The following is a 15,097-nucleotide window of genomic DNA, read 5'->3' as shown; positions in this document are numbered from 1 at the left end:
TATAGGGTCATTGTACAGCCGCCTTTTACTTAACATCCTCGTCGTTGAATTATTGATGCCCTGGCCATGTTTTATTCATGGTAAACATTAATACCGGTGTCTTTAAGAGGAGAGGTTATGGCTGCTATTTTACCTGGAAGAGATGATATGATGGTGGTCTTTTCCTAGAGCTGTTTCTGTTGGCAAATGCTGCCTTCGGTTAGAGAGCAATAGAGAACCTCTATTGCAGATAATGGCTTTGTAGTCTCCTTTCTGAGTTTTCTCTTATTTATTTATCATGCCAGAAGTGAACTGAGAATACAATTTTAATGTATAGAAAAACCACAAAGGTAAAAACTTGGCATTATTCTAAATGTCCTTTGATCAGAAGATGGGCCACTTGGAGTGCCTCTGGTGTCGCTGTAAGAAGGTCCTCCATTGTGCATGTGGCACGGCTCAGGTTGCATTGTTGTAAGTGTTCTGTGGTTTGCTCTTCTCCACACTCACATGTTGTGGAGTCCACTTTGTAGCCCCATTTATTAAGGTTGGCTCTGCATCTCGTGGTGCCAGAGCACAGTTTGTTCAGCACCTTCCAAGTTGCCCAGTCTTCTGTGTGTCCATGGGGGAGTTTCTCATCCGGTGTCAGCCATGGATTGAGGTTTTACCATGCCATTTTGGACTCTTGCTTGCTGAGGTGTACCTATGAGTATCTCTGTAGATCTTAGCTATTTCTTGATTTAAGGCATTGGCATGCTGGCTGATATCCAAACAGAGCATGGGCCAAATATGTCACGGCCTTGGTTCTTTCATTATTGGTTGCTACCTCCCAGCGGATGTCAGGGGGTGCAATACCGGCTAAACCCCCAAACTAAGGCACATGGGCTGGATGTGGCCCTCCAAGGGCATTTACCCCTGCCCTAAACTTTAGACTTAGGTTTAGACTAAGTCTGAAATGACTTGAAGGCACACAACAACAATCCTAATTAACTTGACTATTTCATCATTCAAAAGTAGGCCCACATTTCCCATTGAAAGATGGGTAAGTTTATGTTGGTGAAAATTGTTCTTAATTTTAAATGTTGTTTTGTCTTTCATTATTTTGTTTTGTTTTGGTTTTTTTATTTTTTGCATTACAGATAAGATATGTGCAGTGTGTATAGGAATCAGTTCATTTTTTCCCAAACTAGTTCGGCCCCCCAACAGTCCGAGGAACCATGAACCACCCTCCACTTTAAAAGTTTGAGGACCCCCGGGCTAAACAATATAATTTCTCCAGTGGTGTTGGGTGTAAGCATCCTGTGATAATGTGGCATGTCTCATTAAGAGCCACATCCACTGTTTTAATATGGTGAGATGTCTTCCACACTGGGCATGCATACTCAGCAGCAGAGTAGCAAAGCGCAAGGGCAGATGCCTTCACTGTGTCTGGTTGTGATCCCCAGGTTGTGTTTGTCAGCTTTTGTATGATATTACTTCTCATGCTCACTTTTTGCTTGATATTCAGGCATTGCTTCTTTTAAGTCAGAGCACGGTCCAGAGTGACTCCCAGGTATTTGGGTGTGCTGCAATGCTCCAATGGGATTCCTTCCCAGATCATCCTCAAAGCTCGAGATGCTTGTCTGTTCTTAAGATGGAAAGCACACGTCTGTGTTTTAGATGGATTAGGAATCAACTAGTTTTCCCTATAATAGGCAGTAAGTGCATATGAAGCTTTGGAGAGCTTCTGTTCAACCAAAGCTTGCTTCTTGAGCGGTGATGGCATGATTGTCGGCATAGATGAAACTCTCTGTCCCTTCTGGCAGTGGATATCATTTGTTTAAATGTTAAACATTGATGTAATAATAATAATAATAATAATAATAAGAGAAATAATAATAAACACCCCACCATATGAAAAATTAGTAAATCAGTTAGTTAATTCTATTTAACTAATAGAGGGCTGAGGAGGGCAGTATACAAATATGGTAAATAAATAAATATTTGTATGTTTTCTAGTTTTGAAACTATATGTTGCATTGTTTTTTTACTACTAGCTGCTCTGGGTCTGTTTTTAAGAGAGATAAAGCAGGATACAAATAATGAGTATGATAATAATAGTAGTAGTAATAATTATAATAATATTAGTATTAATAATGATGATAATAATAATAATAGCAGTAGTAGTAATAATAGTAATAATAATAATAAGCAGCCCCTTATATGAAAGGTTAGTAAATAAATAAACAAACAAACTTTAGCTCATCATTTCCATCATCATATTTGATAACGGTTTGAACTATAACAATATTGACGCCTGGCCTCCTGACCACATAACAATGAATGCTAATAAAATCAGTGTATTCCCCGCCAATTGGCTGCCGTTTCGGAGCACTTATCCAAAGCGCACAATAAAATGCAATTAGCGCTCGAGGGGAGCTTACATAATTTAATAAGAAAACCCGCACCCTGATTACATTAACTTCCCGTTTAAGCCAGATTTGTGGTTTAAGAGGGAGGAGGAAAGGGGACAACAGCAGACCTGCTAAAAGCCCCATCGGTGGGCTGTGCTTCCAAAGCCCTTTCTCTCTCTGTTTGGCGAATTGACGCTTATGACAAGCGAATGCAACGCAAGGCGAGGGACGTGGCCCATGTTTAATGGATGAAGGAGAAGAAGAGGAGGAGGAGGAAGACTCCCATCTGTCGGAGCCAAAGATGGGAGCCTGGGGACCCGGTGATGGATCTTCCCTGACACGTTGTCCGAGGTTCTTTCCCTTAAAGAGACAGGCATTTATTATCTTTGATGGAGGGTTTGTGTATGCGGTCTTTAATATGGAACCAGGAGGCATTTGGCGAGGAAGTAACCCCCCAAAAAAGAGCCAAGCAGTTTTGGTATCGGTCATGAATTAGTCAAGAGCTTGCCCTGGGAGGGTGTTCCTTTGTCCGTTCGAGTCCATGGTACTGTATAATATTAAAAATAATAGGGATTCAACCCTTTATGTCCTCCCTTGCTTTGTGAGATCTCTGCGCCGCTTGCAATAAATAGTTTAAAGTTTTACTATATCACCTGGAAGGAAACCCTACTAAAGTAGCCTTGTTGGGTATATGAACCAATGGATTTCAAAGGGCCTTCCACAGTTCAGGCTAACAATAGGATTGAGACTCAGGGGGAAAAGGAAGGGGCCTGAGTCTGTTAGGGATTGTGGGAGTTGAAGTCCAAAACACTTGGATGGCCCAAGTTTGTCCATGGCTTTCTATCCCATCTCATCCTTTCTTCTCTTCCTTTCTCTCTCCAGCGATGTCTGATTTCCACATTCACCCCCAGAGTGCCGTGGTGGAGGAAGGTGGTGTTGCCAGATTCCAGTGCCAAATCCACGGCTTGCCAGAACCGGTGATCACGTGGCAAAAGAACCACATGCCCATCAATACGGATCATGACAGGTAATGAAGGCATCTCTGAGGCATCAGGAAGGTATACTTCTCTTTGTGTGCAATTTTTGATCTCTATATCCCTATGGAAGACTATGCTCAGCAGTGCCATAAGGCTGATCATTGAGGCTCCCCATTGCTCAGAATGGATGCAAAGACTCATCCCAGATGATTAAAGTATTTTCGTTCTTTTGGGATGACAAAACAACTTGTAGAGTGTCCTGACAGCTGGAAGAGGTCTCAGAGGTTTGTTGGGTTCCACAAAACGGGACTCCATAGAATCATAGAGTTGGAAGAGACCTCATGGGCCATCCAGTCCAACCCCCTGCCAAGAAGCAGGAAAATTGCATTCAAAGCAGCCCCGACAGATGGCCATCCAGTCTCTGTTTAAAAGCTTTGAAAGAAGGAGCCTCCACCACACTCTGGGGCAGAGAGTTCTACTGCTGAACGGCTCTCACAGTCAGGAAGTTCTTCCTAATGTTCAGATCATGAAATCTCCTTTCTTGTAGTTTGAAGCCATTGTTCCATTGCGTCCTAGTCTCCAGGGCAGCAGAAAACAAGGTCACTCTCTCCTCACTATGACTTCCTCTCACGTATTTATACATGGCTATCATGGCTCCTCTCAGCCTTCTCTTCTTCAGGCTAAACATACCCAGCTCTTTAAGCCGCTCCTCATAGGGCTTGTTATTCAGACCCTTGATCATTTTAGTCACCCTCCTTTGGACACATTCCAGCTTGTCAATATCTCCCTTCAATTGTGGTGCCCAGAATTGGACACAATATTCCAGGTGTGGTCTAACCAAGGCAGATTAGAGGGGGAGCATGACATCCCTGGATCTAGACACCATAGGTTACATGTAGCCCTTTCTATACCCTTGTTTCCATTCTCCTGAGCCCATACATTTACAAAGAATCAACCTAGACACAGAATATTTTTTGAGAACACAGAAATTCTGGACTACTCGGACCACCATCATGACATGCTATACAGATAAGCTACTGAAATTCACAAAAATGTGGACAATTTCAACAGAAAGGAGGAAACCATGAAAAGGAACAAAATCAAGACATCCAACTCAAGACAGGAAATACAGAATACCACTCAGAAAGGGGAATTCCCGACAGCAAACAATCAAGTGCTAGTTAACACCTCCAAAACAGAGGATGCCTCCAGGCAACAACAGCCAGGCTACTTCTATGCAAATACCCTCACAGGTTGACTTTGCAGCTGCAGGGCTACTCAATGCTAATCAAGCTTGCTCATTGCAACATTTACACTTGCTACAAATAGACAAGGGTTCTTTCTCCCATCTTGGACATCATTCCACAGGTATATATACACTCCACTTGTCTCATTTCCAACAGATCTCTGAACAAACCTCTGAGGATGCTTGTCACAGATGCAGGTGAAATGTCAGGAGAGCATGCTACTGGAACATGGCCATACAGCCTAAAAAACTCACAACAACCCAATGTAATAGAAGCTTGTCTTTGCCTGGGGTCATTCTCTTGCTGGTGGGTCCATTACTTACATTTATTGAAGCCATTCTGGGATTTGTTAATGCTATCCGTGGTGCTGAATCATGTGCCCAAAATTCAGCACCGCGGAGAGCTCCAGAAGCTCTTTCTTACCTTGGATTTACCAGCTGAAGCAACAGAGTCCTGGATGGGATGAACTTCCTAAGTCTAAAGATCATGAAAAACTGCCTCTACTAACCCACAAACCTATACTCTGTTACGAGTGGTGGAAAACATATTAGGAAATAGTCAGAAAATGGCTCCAAAGGCCCATGTTTATCAAGTATTAGGAAGCTCTGCCATGACATCATTCCGCACAAAAATTTGCATGTGAGTTTTATTTGTTTGTTTGCAAAAAAAACCCTATTCCGCACAGGAGATTACATTTTCCTTGCAGGAAATGTTATTATTATGCATCTCGAATTGAAAATCATGTTCCAAAACTGTGCAGTTTTCAGCCAGTTTTAAGTTGTGAATGTTGATCTGCATTTCATTAGTGATTTCATCTTGCATTTCAACTCTGTTTATCTTGCAACATGTCTTCAAATAGTGTTTCAGCTCTTCATGATATTATATCCTGCCTCGAGCCAAAGGGAAATGCGGTAATCAATTTATTATTATATTATATAGGAGACCCTGGTGATGCAATGGGTTAAACCCTTGTGCAGGAAGGACAGAAGATCAACAGGTCACAGGTTTGAATGCGGAGAGAGCACGGATAAGCTCCCTCTGTCAGCTCCAGCTCCCCATGCAGGGACATGAGAGAAGCCTCCCACAAGGATGAGAAAAAACATCAAAACATCCAGACATCCCCTGGGCAACGTCCTTGCAGATGGCCAATTCTCTCACACCAGAAGTGACTTGCAGTTTCTCAAGTTGCTCCTGACACGAATATATATATATATATATATATATATATATATATATATACACACACACACATACATACATACATACACACATACACACACACATATACATATATATATATATATATATATATGTAACGAAGCGTTAATCCCACCGCTTGTCAACCAAAAATGTAAAGAAGCTGCGCTAATCTCACTAGATGCCACCAAAAATTATGTGAGGAAGTATTAATCTTCTTTAATGTCACCAATATTCTGCGAGGAACCTTCTTTTAAATATCAATTAAGCTGCCACCAATATGTTCAGAGACGCTGGTTTATGTCTCTGTTTATCCTTAGTTGTGTTGTGAGGTGATTTTGGTAGTGTGGAATGCACCAAGCATAAAAGCAATGGAGGAGGCAGGTTTGAAACACAAAGAGAGCAAGTTTTATTGTTAACAGAACGTAATTGTTGCAGTTTTGAGAGTTTGAACTTGGCACAAGGCTTGATGTTACAAAATGGCTGGTTTGAGATACATTCAGCCTTCTGAATGTTACAAATCTACAAACTCCTTCTTTAGTGAAGTGCTTATACTATTTCAGAGTTCCCTATTGTGAATGTCCACACTGTTTGCCCTATACTCGGAACAAACCACTGATCACCAGTCTTTCCTTACTGGCGATCCTTAAAACCCCCTCTGTTAGATTCTTTAACCTAAGTAATCTAACAAGGTAACACCTTCAGCTCTCTTGCTGAAGAAATATTCACAAATTCTAAGAACTGCTGAATTCTCACAGCTTCACAACCACAGAGCCCTAACTGACTCTCCTCTTCCCCGGGTCTCGTCCACCGGACTAAACTACTTTCCCCAGAGTCCTTTCTTGACTCTGCTATTTTCCAGAGCCCTTAACTGGCTCTGCTCTTCTCCGGGTCTCCTCCACCGGACTGAAATTAACTGACGCTTTCAAACCTTTTTCTCCTTAAACTCCGCCCACCTCCTCTGAAGCTGTGTTACCATGGCAACCTATCCCTCACAGTTAGGCCATAGCAACTAATGTAAAACCTAAATACAGTTTAAATACAGTATAATAAACACTCTATAATAAACATTTCTCTACAATATATATATATATATATATATCAGGGGTCCTCAAACTTTTAAAAGAGAGGACCAGTTCACAGTGCCTCAAACTGTTGGAGGGCCGGATTATACATTGAAAAACCAAGAAAATGAATTCCTATGCACATGGCACATATCTTATTTGTAGTGCAAAAAACACTTTAAAACAATAATAAAAATGAAAAACAATTTTAACAAATATAAACATATTAGTATTTCAGTGGGAAGTGTGGACTTGCTTTTGGCTGATAAGATAGGATTGTTGTTGTTGTTGTTGTTGTTGTGTGCTTTCAAGTCATTTCAGATTTAGATTGACCCTGAATGAGGTCTGGGTAAATGACCTTGGAGGGCCGTATCCGGCCCCTGGGCCTTAGTTTGAGGACCCCTGAGATATATATGTAGAGGTAAAGGTTTTCCCCTGACATTAAGTGCAGTCGTGTCCGACTCTGGGATGTGGTGCTCATCTCCGTTTCTAAGCTGAAGAGCCGGTGTTCTCCATAGACACCTCCAAGGTCATGTGGCCTGCATGAGTGCATGGAGTGCCGTTACCTTCCCACCAGAGCAGTACCTATTGATCTACTCACATTTGCATGTTTTTGAATGGCTAGGTTGGCAGAAGCTGGGGCTGACAGCGGAAGCTCACACTGCTCCCCTAACCTGTGACCTTTTGGTCAACAAGCGCAGCAGCTCAGCGGTTTAACCCATTGTGCCAAAGATGCTTTTTTGCCGTGATTATTTCCCCATGAACATTACTTGCTGCTTCTTTTGTGAAGAGCCACATTGCTGGCACACACGGCCATCCCATAACCAAAGGTCCATTGTGTTCTTTCAGGTACACGCTGCTGCCGAAGGGAGTCTTGCAGATAACCGGACTCCGAGCGGAGGATGCTGGAATCTTCCATTGCATGGCTTCCAACACAGCTGGGGTGAAGTTGAGCAGGGGAGCCCGGCTGACTGTATCAGGTTGGTGCAAGGAGTTTTTGCATGTCTTGTGAGATTTCAAGTCATGTCATTGTTCTTTCCATGTTTTTAAAAACTACGTGTCCCTGGGCCAATTGTTTTGCATGCTTTGTAGGAAAACCCACACTTGATCTAGGTTTAGAATTGTTGTAGCCCAGCCACCTGCTTGATCCCATGTCCATCTAAACACCACAAAGGTCAATTATTATTATTATTATTATTATTATTATTATTATTATTATTATTATGAAAACATGGGGCATCTGGGGATGAAGTTATGCCCATTGTGTCATCTCATTTTCATCCAGTCTTTGACAACAAGCTCTTCTTTCTGCTTAGGTTCCCATTCCGCTGTGTATAAGGACCCGATGATTCTCGTGGGGCCAGAGAACCTGACCTTAACGGTGCACCAGACCGCAGTCCTAGAATGCATTGCAACTGGAAACCCCAGGCCCATCGTCTCCTGGAGCCGACTTGGTAAGTTACCAAAGTTTGGCTTAAGCATGTTTGGTTCTTTTTAGGCAACATCTCACTCATAATGCTAAAGGCCAGGGATTTGCGTGCCTCAAACCCACAGTGATCTATCTGTCTGGAAAGAAGAATTAGTTTGCATCTTAAGTTAGATCAGGTATGATCAAACTTGGGCCCTCCAGGTGTTTTGGACTTCAACTCCCACAATTCCTAACAGCCGGTAGGAATTACATCCTACCATACGAGCTGTTAGAACAAATGCCATCAAAGCCAAAATTGAAAAGTCATTGACAGATCCCACGTGTAGACTCTGCAAGGAAGCAGATGAAACAACAGATCATATTCTCAACTGCTGCACAAAGATCATGCAGACAGACTACAAGCAGAGTCATAACACCGTTGCTCAGATGATTCATTGGAACTTGTGCCACAAATACCATCTGCCTGCAACAAAGATCTGGTGGGATCACAAGCCGAAAAAAGTTACAGAAAACATATACGTCGAACTCCTTTGAGACTTCCAAATTCAGACTGACAGAGTTTTGGAGCACAATATTCCTGACCTCACGATCGTGTTAAAAAACCAATTATGGATTGTCGATGTTGCAATCCCAGGTGAAAACAGAATTGAAGAGAAACAACTGGAAAAGCTGACACGATATGAGGATTTAAAGATTGAACTGCAAAGACTCTGGTACAAGCCAGTCAAAGTGGTCCCAGTGGTGATCAGCACACTGGGTGCAGTGCCTCAAGACCTTGGCCTGCACTTAAACACAATTGACACTGACAAAATTACCATCTGTCACCTGCAAAAGGCCACCCTACTGGGATCTGCACACATTATTCACCGATACATCACTTAGTCCTAGATGCTTGGGAAGTGTCCGATGTGTGATCCAATACAACAGCCAGCAGAGTGATCGTGTTTGCTACGTACTAATCTTGTCGTGTTTCGTGTTTCAAATGATGATAATAATAATGATAATAATAATAATAATAATAATAATAATAATTCTAAATTGAAGCCGCTACTGCTATGTTGTGGGTTTCATATGTTGTAAGTCTAGCACCTAAATGCCTTTGCTTCAAAGCAATGTTTTTAAAAACCTGCTTTAAAGTCATAATGAACTTGAATATTATTATTTTTTTGCTCCAGATAATTGCATAAGGTGCCGAGGCAAAGCAAACGAGTCTCTTCTTATTGCTCATTAAATGGTGGACAAGCTCTGTTTTACCATTCTTTTTATGGCCTGCTTTGCAGGCCAGCCGGCATTTAACGAGAGCAAGTCAATTCTCCGACACTCTCTTTTTCCATCTCATCAAGTTAAATAATTGTGGTCTTGCTTTCTACCCAAGATATTAAAATGTGTAGATGAAGACGTTATCCACTAAAATCATCTGCAATCAGACTTGTTATGTTTATAGTTCAGGCATGGGCCAACTTGGGCCCTCCAGCATTTCAGACTTCAACTCCCACAATTCCTAACAGCCGGTAGGCTGTTAGGGATTGTGGGAGTTGAAGTCTGAAATGCTGGAGGGCCCAAGTTGGCCCATGCCTGTTAGAGCTGCAGCACAAAACTTTGCCACTATTAAAGAGATCCATGATTCCCTATCCTCTATTAGATGTTTTACATAGTATGTATCTGTGTCTCTCGTAAGGGGTTGGTTGACTGTGTTGTGCAATGATGCATGCTGAAAAAGCCTGTCACCAACATGAAATGTTTGGAAAGTGTTGCCTTACTAGAATTCAGACTCAGCAGGAAAACCCTATGGTAAGTTAATCATACACAGAAGACGACTTCAGTTTATGATTACCTTACCATAAGGTTTTCTTGGTGAGACCTATTTGGACCCAAGGAAAAGGCCACTTTGCTCAAGAGATACTCAACCCAGAGTTTTCCTTCCATAAAATGTAAGAGTTTGCTAATTCGTTTTCTCTCTTTTCCTCCCCACAATTTAGACGGGCGGCCGATCGGTGTGGAAGGAATCCAGGTTCTTGGGACAGGCAACTTGATGATTTCAGACCTGACAGTGCAGCATTCGGGGATATATGTGTGCGCAGCCAACAAGCCTGGCACGAGAGTGCGGAGGACAGCCCAAGGGAGGCTGGTGGTGCAAGGTAAGGCTGATGGGATTAGGAATCCCCCAGGAAGAAATGGCACTGAACCAACCCATGGCTGTTTCCTGTCTTGTTTGGACATCAGGTCTTCCAAAGCCTGTCCTTGTATTTCTTGCATATCATTAACTCAACAGGTGGGCAGTGGGTATGATATGACCATACTGATTCAAGTCTAATGGGTCACTGAATCTAATGCGCACCTCCATTTTCAAAATCCTGAAACCCAATAAAGTATTTTCTACCTAATGCAATGCACAGCAGCCAAAAGTGCCTTCTGTCATTTGGCCAAAAAAGGTGTGCATTACAGTTGCTGCCTGTGTAAAAGCAAAAGTGTTAGAGCAACAAAGCTTCCAGTAATGGAAAAGAAAACCTTGGAGTGCATCTACGTATGCTGTAGAATGCCTTGGTTCAATGTTATGGAGTCATGGGAGGATGTAGTTTGACAAGGTCTTGAGCCTTCTCTGCCAAAGAGTGTGGATGCCTCACCAAACTACAAATCCCAGCATCCCATAGCTATGAAATTAGATATGATATCTTACAAAGAGGAGCTTTGGCTAAGTGCTAAGATGACCGCATGAAGCAAATGTATTGCGCACTCTAATTTCAGTGAGGTCCTTTATTATTTATTTATTTATTTATTTATTTAGTATATTTATTTAGTATATTTGTATACCACCCCCTCTCAGCCTTCCGGCGACTCGAGGTGGTTTACAAGGCAAAAATTCAATGCCACCACAAACATAGATACAATATACAGTATAAAACGTCAACAACAATAAAATCATAACATTATAACAAAACATACTTCAATCGATACTCATGAAAACAATGTCCAGTCCTTTCATGTAGTTGTTCCATTATTATGTCTGTTACTCAGTATTCGCAAATGCCTGCTCAAATAGCCATGTCTTAAGACTCTTCTGAAATGATAGGAGCAAAGAGGCCGATCTGATCTCCCTAGGAAGGGCGTTCCATAGCCGAGGGGCCACCACTGAGAAGGCCCTGTCTCTTGTCCCCGCCAGCCGCACTTGTGATGATGGTGGGACCGAGAGCAGGGCTTTTCCAGATGATCTTAAGGTCCTCACAGGTTCGTAAGGGGAGATTCATTCAGACAGGTAAGTTGGGCCAGAACCATTTATCCAAAAAAGCTAAGCATTCAATTTGAGTAAATAGTAGGCATGTGCAATCGATGAAAAAAAATGTTTTGAAAGTCATTACAAAATTAGGGGGCCTTGGTGTTTCATTTCTAAAGTGATAGTATAGTTAGTAAAACATTTGTTACTATAACGAGAGTACTGGAATTTTGTTACTTTTTCGTTATAGTAATTGTGCCCGTGTCGGATATCTCATTGTATGTACGAATTTAACTAATTTGATACAACTCATGGACTAAAAAAAATCACACACTCCTAATAAATAAAATGTGGCTCTAGTTTTGGAGTCATTTGTATTGAGGAATCCAATATTCTGGTGACCCCCTCTGAATATTTTTAAGAATCGCCAGTCCATCTTGCCTTTGCCTCTATCGCCTTGAAGGTGAGAACAGGACTTTCCAAATGAATGCACCCAACAGGGCCAGTTTCAATGTGCCACTTTCCTTGCATGGAAAGTTCTGGTTTTGTTTTGTACTTAAGGAAGAAAGTCGGAAATTGAGGAAAAGGGGCTCAGCCGAATGCCCTCCAGACCCAGGTGCCCAGGAAATCTCTTTGAAAGTTGAAAGATGCCCCCGAAAACTGGTCTTTATGACCTCATTGGTGAGTGCTGCCCAGAAAGGAGCCTCTTGGACATTTCTTTCCTGGGATCCAGTCTCCATGGTGAAGTTTTTGCAAAGAGAATGCCTTTTGCAGAAGGAAAAGGAAGGGGGGCAGCAGGAGGGGTAAAGCCTCCCCAGCTGGCAGCAAGGGACTGAATGTGCTAATCCTTCCCTGATTGCGAGCCCTCCTTCCCTCTTTGAAGTAGTCCCTTTCCAGCAGCTCCGTGTTCTCATTAAAGGGGCGCTTGATGATCCCCTGAATCTGAAATGATATTGCTCTGGCCTAATTGGACATTTTCACAGGGTTGTTCGCAATGCAAGACATTTCCTTCTGCCGCATGCCGTTGTCTTTGGAAATCTAAGGGAGACCTCTCTTGTGTTTCTGCACCAAAGTGTCCCCATGTAATTGAAATGGTCTAAATTCATCCCCGTTGAATGTGTCCCGAGGTGCATCTACATTTCAGAAGGCTTCCTTCTCATCATGGCGAGAGGCCATTCATTTATACAGGAAAGACAGCCTTTTTGGCTTTGCTTTGCTTCCTTCAACTGAACGTGAAACTGACTTTGGGAGGCTTCCGAAGGTTATTTATTTATTTATTTATTTATTTGCTGTATTTGTATACCGCCTTTCTCAGCCAATTGGCGACTCAAGGCGGTTTCCAACAAATCAGTACATATAAAAACATAATACAGATTAAAACATTAAACAATATAAAACACCACAAAAACAATAAAAACAACATCATTAGCGTCTCATTATTATCAAGCATTGTCCAGTTCCATTGTCAAATTATTCAATTTCCTATATTAGCTACTCTGCATTTGTAAACGTTTGCTCGAACAGCCATGTTTTATCTTGCTTCCGAAACGTCAAGAGGGATGGAGCAGATCTAATCTCCCTAGGGAGGGTGTTCCATAGCCAAGGGGTCACCACTGAGAAGGCCCTGTCTCTCGTCCCCGCCAAACATACTTGAGACGAAGGCAGGACTGAGAGCAGGGCCTCCCCAGATGATCTTAGAGTCCTCGATGGTTCGTAAGGGGAGACAGGTTTACAAAATTCAATGAAAAAGTATTGGGTAAGTTAGGATTCTTAAGCTTTTGGCACATGCCATGCCCACGTGTCAGATAGTGTGTCGTAAGTACGAATTTGATCCGACTTATAGTATCAACTTTCTTGAAGTTATACAATTCTCAATTTCAATTCAAATGTATTATTAAATAGTGGTGACATGAATGTAAATATGCTGTTCACACCAATCCTATTTAATGCTTTGCAGTGATGATTGTCCATATTTTTTCTTATCCATGTGGTACCCTGTGCACAAACGCTCCAGGATATGGTGGACTTGCTGTAGTCTAATAAATACATAAACATTTCCATTGTAGCCTATGAATTATATACAATTAAGAGTAGATGTCATGAGCGCCAACACAAATGTCAGAGGCTGGCATGTTGGGAAATGCCACATCACCAATTTCAACAAAGTGGGTAGTACTGAGCACAGATGCATCTATACTGCAGAACTAATGCAGTTTAATACCACTGAATGCTATGGACTTCTGGGACTTTTACAAAGGCTTCTATAAGGAAAGAGGTAGAGCTGAGAAACTCAATTGTTTGGACAATTTGAGCTTTGCACAGGTCACTTGGGATGCATCTACACTCCTGAATTGATTCAGTTTGATACCACTTTTAACTGCCCTAGCCCAATGCTATGGAACTGTGTGAGTTAAGGAATATCATCCTAATTGGACCCGCTGAACCTTTAGCTTTATTGAATCAATTGGATCTAGCTCTGGGTCGATCCGTACTTTGCAATTGATTCAGTCTGTACTTGAGACTAACCCAAAGGATGGTGAGCGTAATGTTTTAATGCATGTTTTTATTGCTGCGGTTTAAACAGCTGTTTTAAATCAATCCATAATTTTATATTTATAACTTACTGTATTTTATTGGACGTTTTAATATGCTGTAAATGGCCTCGCATGCCATACTTGGAGGAAAAGCAGAATGCAAATGAAGCAAATACCCTCCCCTAGCAGGGAAGGCAAAAGGCCTTCCTGCTCAAAGCACCGAATTTCACAAAGAAGAGTGCGTTTTGAATTATTGTTCTTTCTGCAGCTCCGGCTGAATTTGTCCAGCACCCGCAGTCCATTTCCCGGCCGGTGGGGACCACGGCCATCTTCACCTGCCTGGCTCAAGGGGAGCCGCCCCCACAGATCACCTGGCTGAAGAATGGGCAGATCCTGGAAACCACGGAGCACATCAAGCTCAAGAACAACAACAGGTGAGCCCTCCTCTTCCACAGCCATGTCAAGCATCGACGTCCATCTTTGCTGATTTTATTTTCATTTCTCTTCTTTATGTGTTTTATTTTTTATCTAACATATATATTTGTTATTGTCCAGATGTCATAGGGCCCTCTGCCCTCCCGCTTTAATCCCTTCTTTCTCATTCTTTTTTTCTTTCCCTCCCCTCCTACCTCTTTCTTTCCCTCCTTTTTCTTTCTCTGCCCTCCCTCCCTTACTTCCTTCTTTTCTATTCTCTTCTTTTTTTCTTTCTTCCCTCCCTTCTTTTGTCCCTTCTTGCTTCCTTTTCTGTTCCTCTTTCTTTCTTTCTTTCTTTCTTTCTTTCTTTCTTTCTTTCTTTCTTCCCCAGTCTTCTTTTTCTTTCTGTTCCCTTCTTTTTCTTTCTCTCCATCCCTCCATCCCTTTTCCTCTTTTATTTCTCTTTTTTCCTTCCCTCCTTTCTCTCTCTCCCCTCTTTCTTCCTTCTTTTCTCTTCTTTTCTCTTCCTTCTTTCCTTCCTTTCTTTTCTCTTCCCTTCTTTCTCTTTCTTTCCTTCTCTCTTTCCTACTTTCCTTTCTCTTCTTCCCCCTCCCTCCTTTTCTTCCCTTGTCCTTCCTTTCTGTTCTCTTCTTTC

The 15,097-nt window shown here is 42.0% G+C and overlaps 1 protein-coding gene across 2 annotated transcripts in view; it reads left to right on the top strand.

The window, feature by feature from the left end:
* IGDCC3 (immunoglobulin superfamily DCC subclass member 3) overlaps positions 1-15,097 on the top strand; it is a 105,769-nt gene that overhangs the window by 60,232 nt on the left and 30,440 nt on the right. Inside the window, exons 1-6 of one of the 2 annotated variants that reach the window (XM_067471317.1) lie at positions 2,535-2,720; positions 3,252-3,396; positions 7,704-7,834; positions 8,171-8,308; positions 10,263-10,421; positions 14,297-14,462. In XM_067471317.1, the coding sequence (XP_067327418.1) occupies positions 3,254-3,396; positions 7,704-7,834; positions 8,171-8,308; positions 10,263-10,421; positions 14,297-14,462 (737 nt within the window). In that variant the 5' untranslated portion in view covers positions 2,535-2,720; positions 3,252-3,253. Of the gene's footprint in view, positions 1-2,534; positions 2,721-3,251; positions 3,397-7,703; positions 7,835-8,170; positions 8,309-10,262; positions 10,422-14,296; positions 14,463-15,097 lie in introns of those variants that run through there. The other variant, XM_060755612.2, reaches the window with a different exon arrangement.

The sequence above is a fragment of the Anolis sagrei genome, chromosome 9, assembly GCF_037176765.1.
Source record: "Anolis sagrei isolate rAnoSag1 chromosome 9, rAnoSag1.mat, whole genome shotgun sequence".
Taxonomy (NCBI): domain Eukaryota; kingdom Metazoa; phylum Chordata; class Lepidosauria; order Squamata; family Dactyloidae; genus Anolis; species Anolis sagrei.
Note: the sequence above shows the minus strand (reverse complement) of the source record. Positions and strands in the feature narration are given on the sequence as shown.